This window comes from Herpailurus yagouaroundi, unplaced genomic scaffold (genome assembly GCF_014898765.1).
Source record: "Herpailurus yagouaroundi ecotype Mexico unplaced genomic scaffold, PumYag 139, whole genome shotgun sequence".
NCBI classification, from domain to species: domain Eukaryota; kingdom Metazoa; phylum Chordata; class Mammalia; order Carnivora; family Felidae; genus Herpailurus; species Herpailurus yagouaroundi.
The window spans coordinates 39,648,915-39,663,800 of record NW_024412394.1 but is presented as its reverse complement, the minus strand read 5'-3'; the positions used below and the strand labels follow the sequence as shown (position 1 = coordinate 39,663,800).

Genomic DNA, 14,886 nt, shown 5'->3' with positions numbered 1-14,886 from the left:
CTGCGAGCTCATGACTGGAGCCGAATTCAGATGCTTAACCAACTGAGCCACCCAGGCACCCCCAGATTCCTCTTTTAAGTAAATGTGCTTGTAAAGTAAGATTTACTTACATCTTCTTCTTCTCTGCCCATACACCCAGTCATCTGTAAAATGTTTGCTTAAACAGCAGGATGTGGGGGGCGCCTGGGTGGCGCAGTCGGTTAAGCGTCCAACTTCAGCCAGGTCACGATCTCGCGGTCCGTGAGTTCGAGCCCCGCGTCGGGCTCTGGGCTGATGGCTCAGAGCCTGGAGCCTGTTTCCGATTCTGTGTCTCCCTCTCTCTCTGCCCCTCCCCCGTTCATGCTCTGTCTCTCTCTGTCCCAAAAATAAATTAAAAACGTTGAAAAAAAAAAATTAAAAAAAAAAAAAAAAACAGCAGGATGTGGGAAAGGATTTCCATACATATCTTTTCCCTGGTTCTAATCTACTCAGGCATTTTCAGATCATTTCTTAGATTAGTATTCTCTTTCACCTTCTTTTGCACCTTTCCCCATTGTTCTCTGTGAAGCAAAATAAAAGCGAAATTTTCTGACAGGTCATTATTTTCAAAGTGGAGAACCGGTATCTATAAATTTGCCCAAGTGCTTGATATACCTACAACAGTAATTTGCTTTCAAATGGTAATGGGGAATCACATTTAGCTTTTTCAGGCTCAATATACTAATATTTAAATTCAGTTCTCAAAACAAAGTAAATTTCACATTTGTCATGTTTAAAAGGATTCTTTGAAAAATAGTAATAAGCTGAAATTATGAGAAAGAAGCATTATGTTGTGTTTGTACTTCATTTTGGTGAGTATAAAGTTAATGCCATTGCATTGAGACTATAAAAATATATAACTTGGGGCGCCTGGGTGGCTCAGTTGGTTGAGCATCCGACTTTGGCTCAGGTCATGATCTCACAGTTTGTGGGTTTGAGCCCCACGTCGGGCCCTGTGCTGACCGCTTGCTCAGAGCCTGGAGCCTGCTTCAGATTCTGTATCTCCTTGTCTCTCTGCCCCTCTCACACTCATGCTTTGTCTCACTGTATTTCTCAAAAATAAATAAATGTAAAAAAAGTAAAAATAATAAAAAATTAAAAATATATAACTTAATTTTTAATGTTAGTAAAATACCTTGTAGGGATTCTTTCTTTAAAAATGATAGGGTGGTAAGCATTTGTTTTTGTAGTTTATGACGCATTATGTGTATTTTAATTTGATTTAGGTACATAATCTAGAATTTTTTTGCAGGAAAATGCAGTGAAATAATGTGCTGATGCTATCTCATGAGTTTGGTAGAGTGGTAGGTAAGAAGTCTGGAAGAGCAGCTCTTTGAACTTAAGGGGTAACAAACTACTCCTGTGGGTCAAATCCAGCCTTCTGCCTGTTTTTGCAAATAAAATTTTATTCCAACACAAGCATGCTTAGTTGTTTACATGTTGCCTATGGTTGCTTTTGCACTACCAAATGGCAGAATTGAGTAATTATGACAGAGACTGGCATGTTTGAGTATTTACGGTTACAAAGCCTAAGATAATTAGTGGCCCTGTAGGGAAAAAATCTGCATGCAGCTCCTGTTCTAGATTTGGGGAGAAGGAATGCTGTGTGAAGAAGAAGCTGTTTTTTGGGGCTCCCGAGTGGCTCAGTCAGTGGTTATGCTTCCGACTTCAGCTCAGGTCATGGTCTCACGCCTGGTGAATTCAAGCCCCGTGTTGGGCTCTGTGCTGACAGCTCAGAGCCAGCCTGGACCCTGCTTTGGATTCTGTCTCCCTCTCTCTCTGCCCTTCGCCCACTCGCAATTCTGTCTCTCTCTCTCAAAAATAAACATTTAAAAAAAAGCTGTTTTTGATGATTTTTCTACAGTTGAGGACACATACTTAAAGGGAGGGAAATAATGTTTATATTATTTTATATGGTCTTACCAGAGCCTAAAATTGTTGATGTTTTATGTATGTGATATAATTTGCTAGTTGGGCCAAACTCATAGTACTGTAATTTTGTACTGGTGATTTGCAGTTATAGAGTCCAAAATGTTACCATGTGATAAGAAATAAAAGGTATGAGAGTACTCTTATTTAAAATTTCCTTGTATTTTTATAATTCCCACCTCAAGTGGCAATGTGGTACATATGTGTTCACTGTTCATATTAACTTCATAAAGTAGGATGGCTGCTCATCCCACTGAAACACACTAGCCACTGACTGACTTTTGAAAATCAGTCTTGAAAACTGATGGGCTAAAGCTTTCGGATAGTAGATCATGATTGACCAATGAGACATTCCTGTGAGAGAGCACACTGTTGTTATTTATTGGAACAACAGTTCAGTAATAGATCAACTCAGTTTTATCTTTTTATGTATTTGGTATCTTAAGACCTTACATATTTATTCCTAAAGTTCTTGTGTAGATGTATTTGAAAGTTTTTGTCCAAGGAACGACATATTCTCTTGAGTCCTTTCTCAGTAGACATAGCTAGGGACAAAATAGATAGCACTGTGTTTAAGGGCGTCAACTTTGGCATTAGGGGGTGCTTAGTTTAGCTCACAGCTTTACCACTTCCTAGCAGTGTAATTTGGACAGATTACCTCATCACTTTAATCTCTAGTTTTCTCATCTCTAAAAAAAGGGGGGAGGGGAAATAGACAATAATAATACCAACCCCAGAAGATTTTTATATGATTACATGAAATAATGCATGTAATCAGTGTAGAACAAGCTCTACAGTAAGCAGTCATTAAGTTTTACCTACTGCTGTCGATTTTATAGATAGATTTAAATTTTATCCATTTCATTTTCTTACTAAAATCTTATTTGTAAATTCTACACAAGATCAAAAATGAAATCACTTTAATAAGAGAAATTCTATAATAGGATAATTTACAAATATTTTGTACTAGAATGTTGTAATAGATATTTCCCAGTAGAATAATGAGAAGAACCCAGAGAGGGAGACAGCATTACTACCAAGTCAGACTTGCTTCCTAATTCTCTTAGTTTGTAAGTTGTTTTACTTGGTTTTAGAATCATTTCCTTAAATAATATTTACCAAAGAAAAGCAGAGTTAATGAATTTTCTCAGGAGTAAGCTATTCACTCATAATACACAAAGTATGTTGAGAACCATATAAAAATATTCTTCCCTTCCCCTTTATAGAAGAAAATATATCTCTCTTTTCAAATTAAGGCAAAAGGGTATAAAATACTTCCATAAATGCTGTAGGTTACAGCCAGACACTCTTCCAGACACTTAGTATCTAGAAATGAAAGAGTATCTGTCCCTGGAAAGTTCATCAGTAGTCAACAGACAATATTGATACAATTGATAAGAAACTTGAAAGAGGCTATATAAGATACTGAAGTGTCATAGAGGGAGAGGTATCTAATGCAGTGTGTTGTAGAAGATGGTAAGGGAAGCTGAGGAGTAACACCTCAGCTGAATTTAGCTGGATATTGCAACTTAGGGAAAGGCATTTATAAACCTTAGAAGAATGTAACAGGCAGTTGTGTATTGTTAGATATGGCAAAGGAGAAATATAGATAATCATTTAAGCAAGGGCTGGAGATATTAGTGGGAGACAAAATCATTAAGATCCTTTTGATGATGTATGAAGGGGAGTGGGTTTCTTTCCTGAAGGCAAAGGAGAGAAAATGACAGATTTTGACAGAAGAGTGAGTATAATTTCTCTTTTTAACAATCTCTTGGCATTGTAAGGATGGATTGAAAGAAACAGAGTCTATATGGAGAAATTGGTGAAAAGGTTCTGGCATTGATCCATGAAAGAAATCATAAGGCTTGAACAGAGTCACAGTGAAAGTAGGGATGGAATTAACAGATTAAAAATATCTGTAGGATTTAAGAGCTTCATTTGAATATAGGGAAGAATTGAGTGGGAAGAGTATGGGATCACGTGTTTTTAACTTATGTGACTGGATAGAAAGTCCTATCATTTACTGTGGTAGGGATTTAAGTGAAGTTTGTGAAGGTGGGCGTGTTGAATTTGAGATACTTACCCATATAGCCAAATAGAAATGTTCAAGAGGCATTGGGAGCTCAGGAAAAAGATTAAGGCTAGAAGATTCAGCTTGGGAATCATTGAATATGGAAATTGATTGTATTACCTCATATGTATGTAACCTAAGGCTGAAACTTTAACTTTTAAAACAGGTGAAAGAAAAGGAGAGGAGTCAATAATTGAGACTGAGAGCTGCTTAAGAGGCCAGAGAAAAATAAAAGAAATGGTGTCTTAAAAGCCAAAGGATTAATATTTTATGAAAGATGGAAACCTAAAGTAAATTAGAACTGAAAGGCATTTTTTGGTTGTCAAGACCATTAATGACCTTGACAAAAAACAGTTTTAATTTAGTATTGGGAATAGGAGTAAGATTGCAGTGCACTGAAGAGGGACTGGGAATTGAAGAATGGAAGAGACTTAACACAGACCATTCTTCAAAAAGTTTAACAGTTAAAAAAAAAATTGTTTTCTGAATGTGGAGTACTATCACTGAACTGCATACTTCTATTGTATTTTTCTGTTATGTTGCAATGAATTTGTTTAGATGTCTCTTTTAAGTTATGAACTTAATATCAAAGGTTTTTTTCTTGAACCTTTTTAGATCTTTAATGCCTCAGAGTATCTTGTGCATACATTAGGGGTGGAACAAATGATGAATGAATCAACCAGTCAGAGGTATAAAAATGAATAATGTTCTTTCTTGTAAGAAACTTAGAATCTGTTAGGGGAGATCTATACAGATGTCTGTAAGACTGATTCCTTTCTTGTATCCTCCTTTTACACTGGTCTTTTTCTGTACTTCACACTTGCAAAGTCCATTTATGGCTTAGAGCCTTTGTAGTACCTATTCCCTTTGCATTGAATTGTTTTTTCCAAAATATTCCCATGACTAACTCCTTTATTAGCAGGTCTCTGTTCAAACACCACCTTCTTACAGACTTTTTCCTATCTTCCCTCCCCATACTTCAACATTGTCTATTCCATTTAGACACTTTATTATATTTCTCTTAATATAGGTATCATTGTCTGAAATTCATATTTTTAAAATTTGAGTTTTATGAGCTACCACGCTGGGGCAAGTGAGAGCCAGATAGGCACTGGGTGGTGACTGCCTCACTGAGGAAAATAATTAAACATGGACAGAGGAGATCCTTAAGAAGCCAAGAGGCAGATGTCCTCATGTGCTTTCTTTATGCAAACTCACTGGAAGGAGCACAAGAAGCACCGAGATGCTTCAGTCACCTTCTCAAGAGTTTCTAAGAAGTGCTCAGAGAGATGAAGACTATGTCTGCTAAACAGAAAGAAAAATTAGAAGACATGGCAAAGGTGGGCAAGGCCCATTAAGAAAGAGAAATGAAAATTTATATCCCTTCTAAAGGAGAAACGAAAAAAGAAGTTCAAGGATCTCAGTACACCTGAGAGGCCTCCTTCAGCCCTTTTCTTGTTTTGTTCTGAGTATCACCCCAAAATCAAAGGAGAACATCCCAGTCTCCATTGGTGATGTTGCAGAGAAACTGGGAGAGATGTGGAATAACACTGCTGCAGATGACAAGCAACCTCATGAAAAGAAGGCTGTAAAGCTGAAGGAAAAATATAGAGGACATTGCTGCATAGTGAGCTAAAGGAAAGCCTGATGTGGCAAAAAAAAAAAAAAAAAAAAAAAAAAGTCAAAGCTGAGGAAAGCAGGGAAGAGGAGGAAGATGAAAAGAATGAGAAGGAGTAGATCAGTTTTTTTCCCCTGATCTATAAAGCATTTAACGCCTGCTGTACACAACTTTTAAAGAAAAAAAATTGAAATGTAGGGTTGCATAAAAATTTGTTTTTAAACTGTAGATTGTCTTTTTTTTTATATAGTTAACACAATACCAAATGTGTCTTTAGATAGCCCTGTCCTTGTGGTATTTTCACCAGCCACTAACCTTGCCTGGTACAGTATAGGGGTTGTAAATTGACCTAGAAATTTAAAGCAGGTTTGGAGCACCTGGGTGGCTCAGTTAAGTATCCAACTCTTGGTTTTGACTCAGGTCATGATCTCATGTTTCAAGTTCAAGCCCTGCACTGGGCTCTGTGCTAACAGTGTCAAGCCTGCTTGGGATTCTCTCTCTCTCTCTTTTGCTCTCTACCCCTCTCCACTCATGCTCTTACTCTCTCGAAATAAAACTTAAAAGGATATTTAAAGCAGGTTCTTATTGGTACACAGCAGAAACTAGTTATGCATGGGGATGGTAGCTTTTTTCATCTTTAGTTTTCTTTGGTGCAGCTTATAGGAAATAATTGTTTTGTTGATGGAATACCACTCTAAGTTGCAAAAAAAAAAAGTTACAGCTGTTTTGGTGACATTGTAAATAATTGTTTTGTTGATGGAATACCACTCTAATTGCAAAAAAAAGTTAACAGCTGTTTTGTTGACATTGTGAATGCTTCTAGGTAAATATAATTTTTTTAATTAAAAAAAGTAAATAGAATTGGGGTTCTGTTCTATTTTCTTAGTAAGCACCATTAGGATAGTCAGGGATTCTATCTTATTAGCATCGACTAAAATAGGAACCCATGAGTCTATACTGATATAAGTAAGTAAATGAATAAATGAGAAAGGAGGAAAAACTCTTATTTAGGTCAAATGTCAACTGATAATTGTAGAAAGAATGATGATTTGGCAACTATCACAGTGGTAGTTGATTCATTTGTGTGTCATTAACAAAAGCTAACTAAGGCTAGTAGAGGATCTTGGTTTGAAGATACTGGCCTAATCTTGCAATATGTTCCCACAACATGTTAATTAAAAGGGGGAAATTGCAACTTTACAGGGGAGAAAAGTTGAAAACACATGATAAAAGTAACTTCACAGGTGGTGAGATGAGTTGACATGGTGTGTTCTCTCAAGTGGTACACTGAAAAATACAGCATTTTATTTGTGGGATTCCTGTCAAGACAGTAATTACCTAGATTCATTCGTGAAGAAACATTAGACTGAGGCTTGAGATCATCCTACAGAACTTAAGGTCTGTATTTATAAATTTCTGAGGACACAAAACAGAAAGCCTGAGGAAATTTTCTACAATGAAGGAAATTGCAGAGATAATATACCTAAAATATAACGTGTTGCTATATGGGATCCTGGACCAAAAAGGAAAAGGAAACATTTTCACAATAGTTGACGAAATTTGAATGGGGTCTGTGGATTGGATGGCAGTTATATAAATATGGATTTACCAACTTATGTAGATGAGTATCCCTGTTTTGGAGAAATACAGACTGGGATATTTAGAAGTGATGGGGCATCAAGTCTGCAGCCTGCTCTTAAATGGTGCAGGAAAAAACTAATGGTAATGGGTGCGTTGATCAATCTGGGTTACAGAGATATGGAAGACATTGGTACTGTTCTTGAAACTCTGTAAGCTTGAAATTAAAAATTATTTTTTTTAAGTGCATGAGAACTATAGTGAGTATTCAGTAAGTTTGGTAGTAATGGAAAGGAAAGCAAGAGCATAGTAATTTATAGGAAGATAAATTTGTGAAAAACTTGGTCAAAGAGATGGAACTAGAACAGTAGACTTGATATAGGAAGATCTAAGGAGGATGGATAGAATAAATAGATGAAGATGAGATGTGTAAAGAGCACTTTATTTTGGCCTATTTCAAAAGAGAGTTAATTAAGTTCACAATGAGCAGATTCTACTTTCATTGTGAAATACTTCATGTTAGGAAACAGAACTGGGTCCTAGAGGTATGTGATAAAGCCTCGTAATAGGAAAAGAGTGACAAATAGGGACCAGTTAGCTTTAGCCTCCCAAATAAATAGAGGGAGGGTTCATAATATTTTCAGTGTTGCAGATTTAGTACGCATATCTTCTTTTTCCATAATAGTACCTAGTATCTTGGGAGCAGGATTGGAGTAAGTGATAATTACATGGATACAGGTTAGTCATTGGTGGTGTAGGTGGATGAGAGAGTGAGAAAATTGGGCATGTGTTGAAATGATTGACACTGAAGTTTGAGATTATTTGTAAGGGAAATGAAACAGGTCTGTAGTAGATTGGTAGGAAAGAAAATCAATGGCATCTTTTTTAAAAAAACATTGAACTACATTTAAATTATAAGCAAATTTTAGCTGCCTGAAGAGCAAGGTACTTTTTAGCTTGAATAAGAAAATGATACTGTAGTATACATGACAATATACGTGATGTTTTTAACATTTAATTCTGTTCTAAAGACATCAAGAGTGAAATCTGATTCAAATCTGTGTAGTAGTAGCAAGAAAAATTAGAATTCTCTTGATTTCTGCCAAGGAATGCTAGATTTTCCAAGATATTATAGGTTTAAATATCACATAATTTCTTTTTTTATTTCAAAGTAGTAATGTTTGGTTGGTCTGCACAGTTGATGCTCCTCTTAGCACGGAAAAGTTTATAGATCTACTTTTTCCTTTTAAGATAATCTGTGTAGATGTAACCTGCTGTACTGTTTCCAAATGTGTGTGGTTTTCTGCTTGCAGAAGTCAATCATTCTTTGGCATTTACTGTTCCAACATGTAAAGGACTTTCTTCATCACTGACTAGTTCACATAATTGTCACTTCCAATCTTCTAGCTTTTAGTGTAAGTAAATACATAAATACAAATTCAGTTAAGCCTTTAAAAGTTGCCTTAAAAAAGCCTTTAAAATTTAAATTTTGGGAGTGCAGACTTTAGGTTCTGCTTTAGTTTCTGCATAGCATTTAAGTGATTCAGAGCCCTGTTACTGATTGTTTCATAAAGTTTTCATAACATTAATAGGACATTTTTTTCTAGATTTTGAGAGTTTTAATACCCAAGTCCATGACAAAGTGGAAAGCCATGTCACAGAGACCTGTGGAGTACCAGAATACCAAAGTCAGATGCGTACCTAACATTGCCTAGGCTTCATTAATGGAGAATGTCGATATTTTTATTTATCTGAACTTTACCTCTCAAACTTTTTATTTTCATGAAACTTCGAAATTTCCAAGGGGGATTCACAAAATAGAATTTTGTTGTTGTTAGGAATTACCTACAGTGTAAGAGATCCAGTTTCATGTTGGAAGGAGAGGTCTTTGCTGCCATTATCTCCATAGTCTTAAGAAAAAGAGAGAAACAGAAAGAAAGAAACAGTGATTCCTAGGTAAAGTCTGACTCTGTTTTCTTCCTCTATCCTAAGCTACAGAGCATATTGATTATTTTAAAGGCACATGGCTTTATTGTGAATATGGCTTCCGTGGTGTGGCAGTGGAATATACAAATTAATAGGGTATTTCAAACTAAGTCCTGTGTTCAGGCAAATCTGTTTTCTTTAAGTCCCATTCTTTCTTACCAGGCCTTTTCATAAATAACATCTACACTGCTGTTTTTCCAAATAAAGATAAGTTATTGTTGTTGTTTTGTTTTTTCTTTGGCTTTATCTTTGCATTGACAGTGATGTCTAAAAAAGTCACTGAAAATTTGGTGTCACATCTTATTTGAGGATTTAAATAAGTGAAGCTACACATTCTTATTGTAATTTTTTTCAGATTTTTTGAATGCTAGGTTTGACATAAACACAAATGACAACATATTAATGAGCACACTTTTCACAGTAATTATGACAATTTAACATTATTGAAGAGTGAAAGTAGTGATACACTGCTGTCTTATGTTTGCTTGTCATTAAACACTAGCTTAATATTTAAATTTGACTCAAAAATGAATTCCAAAAAAAGCAATTTCTATTTTGCACCTAGCTCATAGTTTCTTAGAGTTTATTGTGGCTAAAAATATTGTGGTAACCAAGTCTTGTCTGCTTAAAATTCTGCAGTAGCTACCTCACTGGGTTAAATCCAAACTCCTTAACAGGTATTTAAAACCGTCTATTATCTTACTCAGATAAAACCTTTCCAGCTGTTTCTTGTTTCCACTTCTACTTTGTACTCCCAGCTTTTCTCACTTTGGCAATCCCCTGTCCTAAGAACAACATCTAGATGTTATTGAAAAGAAATGACTACTCTGTTTTCCCCTAGGCATTGGAGCTTTGCTAAAAAAACTGTTAGTTGAAGTTTTTCTAAAATCATGCTATCTAATTTTAGCAGGACATTCCCCTTTTGCTTACAGAGTTTTTCCTTTTTTCTTACTGCTCTTCTTCCACTTTATTTTCCAAGCTTTGTTCACTTTTTTTTTCTGGTTCCTTATTTTGTTTCTCCCTTTCCCCATTTTAGGAAATAATCCTCAGATAATTGTATTGTTGCCGAGGTTAAGAATCATCTAATTTCTTTCCAGTTTACTTTAAATTTGCTATTTCTACCATACCTCTTTCTTCTTCATACATCTTAGAAACCTGTGTAATCCTCATAGCCAAAGCCAACCACGATGACTATGTTGTTCATCTGTTCCTTTCACCATTACATAACATTGGTCTTATTTTAATGTCCTTAACACTTTTTTAACATTTTAAGGCTGTAGTGCCCTACTCTTTGGTTTATTATTGACCCAACTAACATTTGAGGTAGGCTTGGGGAAGGAAAGTTTTTCTAATTCTGCTCTACGTTTTGTTTTTTTTTTTTTTGTTTTGTTTTGTTTTTAATAAGAATAATCAGTTTTTAATTTATCCTTCCACATTCAATTTAAACATGTGTATAGTGGTTTTAGAAATGTTTTCCCAGGGGCGCCAGGGTGGCTCAATCAGTCAAGTGTCTGACTTTTGCTCAGGTCGTGATCTCATGGTTTGTGGGTTTGAGCCCTGCATTGGGGCTCTCTGCTTGTCAGTACAGAGCCCGCTTTGGATCCTCTGTCCCCCCACACCCACACCTTCCCCCCTCTCAAAAATAAACATTTAAATATAAAACTGTTTTAATTTAATTTAATTTAAATTTAATTTTTCTTGTGCAGTCCTTTTCAGTCGATTTACGTGTATTTATGTTTCTGATAGCCATTTTAAAAGAACTTGGGTGAATTTGTCAGGTCATCTTTAGTTTTACATTCCCATAAAAATAAATAAATGATCACAAGTAATGATGCATGAAATAGAAATTGTTTAAGGATGCTTTAGAGTTCTGTTTGAAATTCTGCCAGGAGTTCCGGGGAGTAGGGGTGAGGATGGGACAGCACACTATTGTATAGGTCATGGAAGAGGATAGTAAAGAGAGATTTCCCTAAAAGGTCAAAGATTTCTCTCCTGCAACCAAATGGAAGAAAAGAGGTCAATTGGAATAAAACACACTTGGGGAAAATGTGCATAATGTTGTTTTATTTTAGTACTTGTCTATACAGAGCAAAATTATTAAAATATTAAATTGGTGATATTACTAATAATGAAGTCAATATGAATATAATGGGACTTTTTGTTCTTTTAGTTGGTGAAAAGTCACTGAACGCTGACTTTCAGGTTGCTACTATTTTCATTAAAAACTGGCATTTTGGTCAAAAAGGTGTTTGGTTTTTGTTTTTCCCTCTTTGTTAACATGAAAATATGTGAAACATCCTCTATAGTAGAATGTAAAGCAAACTTTTATTGAAATACATAAGAACAAAATGATTTCTATCAGTATTATGAAGCACAATGAGATGTCATGATTTTACTTTTTCATATATTCTACCAGTATTAACATAAAATTTTACTTTTGTTGTGAGTTTAGGTCAGAGCCAAATATTACCTTAATTTTTAGAAGATAAAGTGAATAAATTGACTTAATTTGTGGAGTTAAAAGAGTTGAATAAGTAAGTTTAAGAGTTGAATAAATGCTTTATTGCCGTTTTTTATTCAGCTCACGCTTAGTGCAATTCCCATGTGCCAAGTGGTATGTAGACCACCTTTCTGGAAGTCATAGTCTACTACCATTCCTTCTTCTCTTTTCACTGATAGCAGAGATACAATCTTCTTTCCTTTAATTCCCCAAACAGCTCTGTATTCTATCTCTTTTGAGCTTTCTCTGCTATCATCTGTTTTATCACTTCTCTCTCCTGCCTGTACTGTTTTAACAACTTTCACCTGGCCTCCGATTGTTTATCCTAATTCACACTGATGCCAACAGGATCTTTGCTGTTGTTATTAAGCAACAGCTTAATAATCTTAAGTGATCCCCTTTAGAAAACATATTTCATAGTATACCATAAAAGGTCCTTTACAGTTTTTCCCTAACTTCATCCTTATGCCTTTACCTCACACTCTAAGTTAGCGTACAGACTAACTTGGAGTTCTTACATTGACATTTTCATGCCTTTGATCAAACTTTTCTCTCTTGTTGCCATATAGAATGTTTCTGTTTTTTTAAAGTAGTAAGAGTATTGCTAAAGTAGGGGCACCTGGGTGGCTCAATCATTTAAGCATCCAACTCTTGATATCGGCTCAGGCCATGATCTCATGGTTGTGAGATCGAGCCCCAAGTTGGGCGCTCTCTCTCTCTCTCTCTCTCTCTCTCTCTCTCTCTCTCTCTCTCTCGTCCCCTCTCCCCCCACGCCAAATAAATAAAGAAACCTAAAAAGAATATCGCCAAAGTAAAAATAAGAATACTACTACCAACAGAAGCAGTGGTAATAGTCTTACTGTGTACCAGGTACTCCATCCTCACTTACTTATTTAGTTTTTGCAACAGTGCGATGATATGCGTAAAGAAAAGAAAACTTAGGCATAGGAAACCTGTAACTTACCCAAGGTTAAAGATATAGAAAGTGGACATACCAGGTCATGAACTAAGATGTTTGACTCTGGAGTCTGTGTGCAAAGCTTACTACATTACGTTGTGTCTTCATGCAGAACGCTCTGTCCAGGCATCACTGCTTCTGGATTCTTTTCCAGATCCTATTTCTTCACCTCTTAGGAAAAACACCCTGTTCCCTTGTTTGAATCTCTTCTGATCAACCGTATAGCACTTCAGACATGTTACTGCATTTACACTCTTTTGCCTTGCTTCTTAAGGACAGGAATCCTGTGTCTTTGTATCTCTAGTGTTTGGCACATACTTAATCTTCAGGCAAATGAATAAATGAGTGCATGAATCACTGAATTTTAAAAGTAGAAGGAACCTTAGGAATCATCCAATTTAACCACCTTGTTTTATAGATAAAGAGCCTGAGATAAGTGAATGGGATAAAAATACCAGATTTTAATGTAGATAATTTACCAAAGTTAAATTTTATCACTAGTCTTTAGTGGTTGGTTACCCACTTAATTTGCTTCAAAGCTCAGAAGAATGTGAGTTAATTGAGAGTATTGTAGGTAGTGTTGGCCGACTCTGGTTTAGGATATAGCATTTAAAATGTTTGTTAGGGCACCTTGGTGGCTCAGTGGGTTGAGTGTCAGATTCTTGATTTCAGCTCAGGTCATGATCTCAATGGTTGTGAGATCAGCACTAACAGTGCGGAGCCTGTTTGGGATATATTCATTCATTCCCTCTCTCTCTCTCCCCCCTCCCCGCCTCCCCCCCTCCCTCTCTATCTCCCTCTCTCCCTCCCTCTCTCTCTCTCTCCCCCTCCCTCCCTCCCTTCCTCTTTCCCCCAAACCCCTGCTCGATCTCCCTCTTTTTCTCTCTCTCTCAATAAATATTTACTTAAAACAAATGTTCTGTTAATACTGTGTTTGTGGTCATTTATATGTCCTATCAGTATGAAGGTGATAATACATCTGTACATTTGCTTTTGTGGATCTTCTAACTACTTTCTAATGTCAGATATAAGGAGGGTTTTTTTTTTTAAGAATTAGATTGGATGGTTGTAACATGCCACCTCTGAAACTTATTGATAAGTTTGAATTTGGGAAATGGATAAGGCTAATGACAATATTCTCCACTTTTTTGTGTATTTAAAACTTTCAAATAATGGAAAATAAGAGGAAATAGAGGTTGGTAAAAAAAGTATAAATTTACAGCTATAAAATGAATTAAGGAAACTAAGAAAAAAAATAATAAAGCCTAGAAGTTCTAATCTCTGGTTTTGATTATGTGAAATTGAAATGTCTATTTGTAAATATAGATATTCCTGGAAATGTGTATCTTTTACAGTTTCTTTCTGAGCTTATACTAGTATAGCAGAATGTGTAATTTATGTATTTTTATTGACTTCATGGGAGATAAAATGAAATTTGTTTTGTTAACTAACAAGTCAGCTTTGGTGATTTTATATGTAATGTATTTAGCTGAAGATTACTGATGGGAAACTCATTTATGAATTACATTTTTAACTTCCTAGGAGAAAAATTAGCTTTCGTTTCTGTATAACATAATATATACAGGATTAATCACTATTGTGTATTACATTATGTTCTCTTATTACAATTTTGTTTTGTTACTTCAGAAGTTCAGATTCTTTCACAAGATTCCGGATAGAGGTTACCAGAGGTGGTGGGTAGGAGATCATAGGTAAATGTTATTATTAACATCCTGTTTCTCCTGGTAGATTGGTGGACACACAGGTATTGTTTGTAAGTGAATGATTTAATAAAAATAGACTTGTATAGAGGAAAATTCCTAAAATAAGTGTTTAACACTTCAGTACTTAAGAATATAAGTGTTGGGAAGTGAACATAACAGATACAATTTTTTATCTCTGTTCAGAATTTGAATTACAATTTATAGAGTTAATTCCATTAATACTCATTTTTGTTTTAAGGGTTCTGATGACTGCCTTGTGAAAATCTGGGCAACAGATGATGGAAGATTATTAGCTACTTTAAGAGGACACGCTGCTGAAATATCAGACATGGCTGTAAACTATGAGAATACCATGATAGCAGCTGGAAGTTGTGATAAAATGATCCGAGTCTGGTGTCTTCGAACATGTGCACCTTTGGCTGTTCTTCAAGGCCACAGTGCATCTATAACATCACTACAGGTAATTTGCTTAATCCCTGTAAAATCCTTTTGATTATGATTTAA

At 35.6% G+C, this 14,886-nt stretch overlaps 1 protein-coding gene, 1 long non-coding RNA gene and 1 pseudogene across 7 annotated transcripts in view; 2 read left to right on the top strand and 1 right to left on the bottom strand.

The window, feature by feature from the left end:
- Nucleotides 1-14,886, top strand: part of PHIP (PHIP subunit of CUL4-Ring ligase complex) — a 139,457-nt gene that overhangs the window by 35,005 nt on the left and 89,566 nt on the right. For all 5 annotated transcript variants that reach the window (XM_040474003.1, XM_040474000.1, XM_040473999.1 and 2 more), the window contains one exon: nucleotides 14,621-14,842. In XM_040474003.1, the coding sequence (XP_040329937.1) occupies nucleotides 14,621-14,842 (222 nt within the window). The remainder of the gene's footprint in view (nucleotides 1-14,620; nucleotides 14,843-14,886) is intronic.
- LOC121029694 (putative high mobility group protein B1-like 1) lies at nucleotides 1,785-5,698 on the top strand (annotated as a pseudogene).
- Nucleotides 8,967-14,886, bottom strand: part of LOC121029696 (uncharacterized) — a 47,007-nt gene continuing 41,087 nt past the window's right edge. For both annotated transcript variants that reach the window (XR_005789841.1, XR_005789842.1), the window contains exon 3: nucleotides 8,967-9,124. This is a non-coding gene — a long non-coding RNA (uncharacterized LOC121029696). The remainder of the gene's footprint in view (nucleotides 9,125-14,886) is intronic.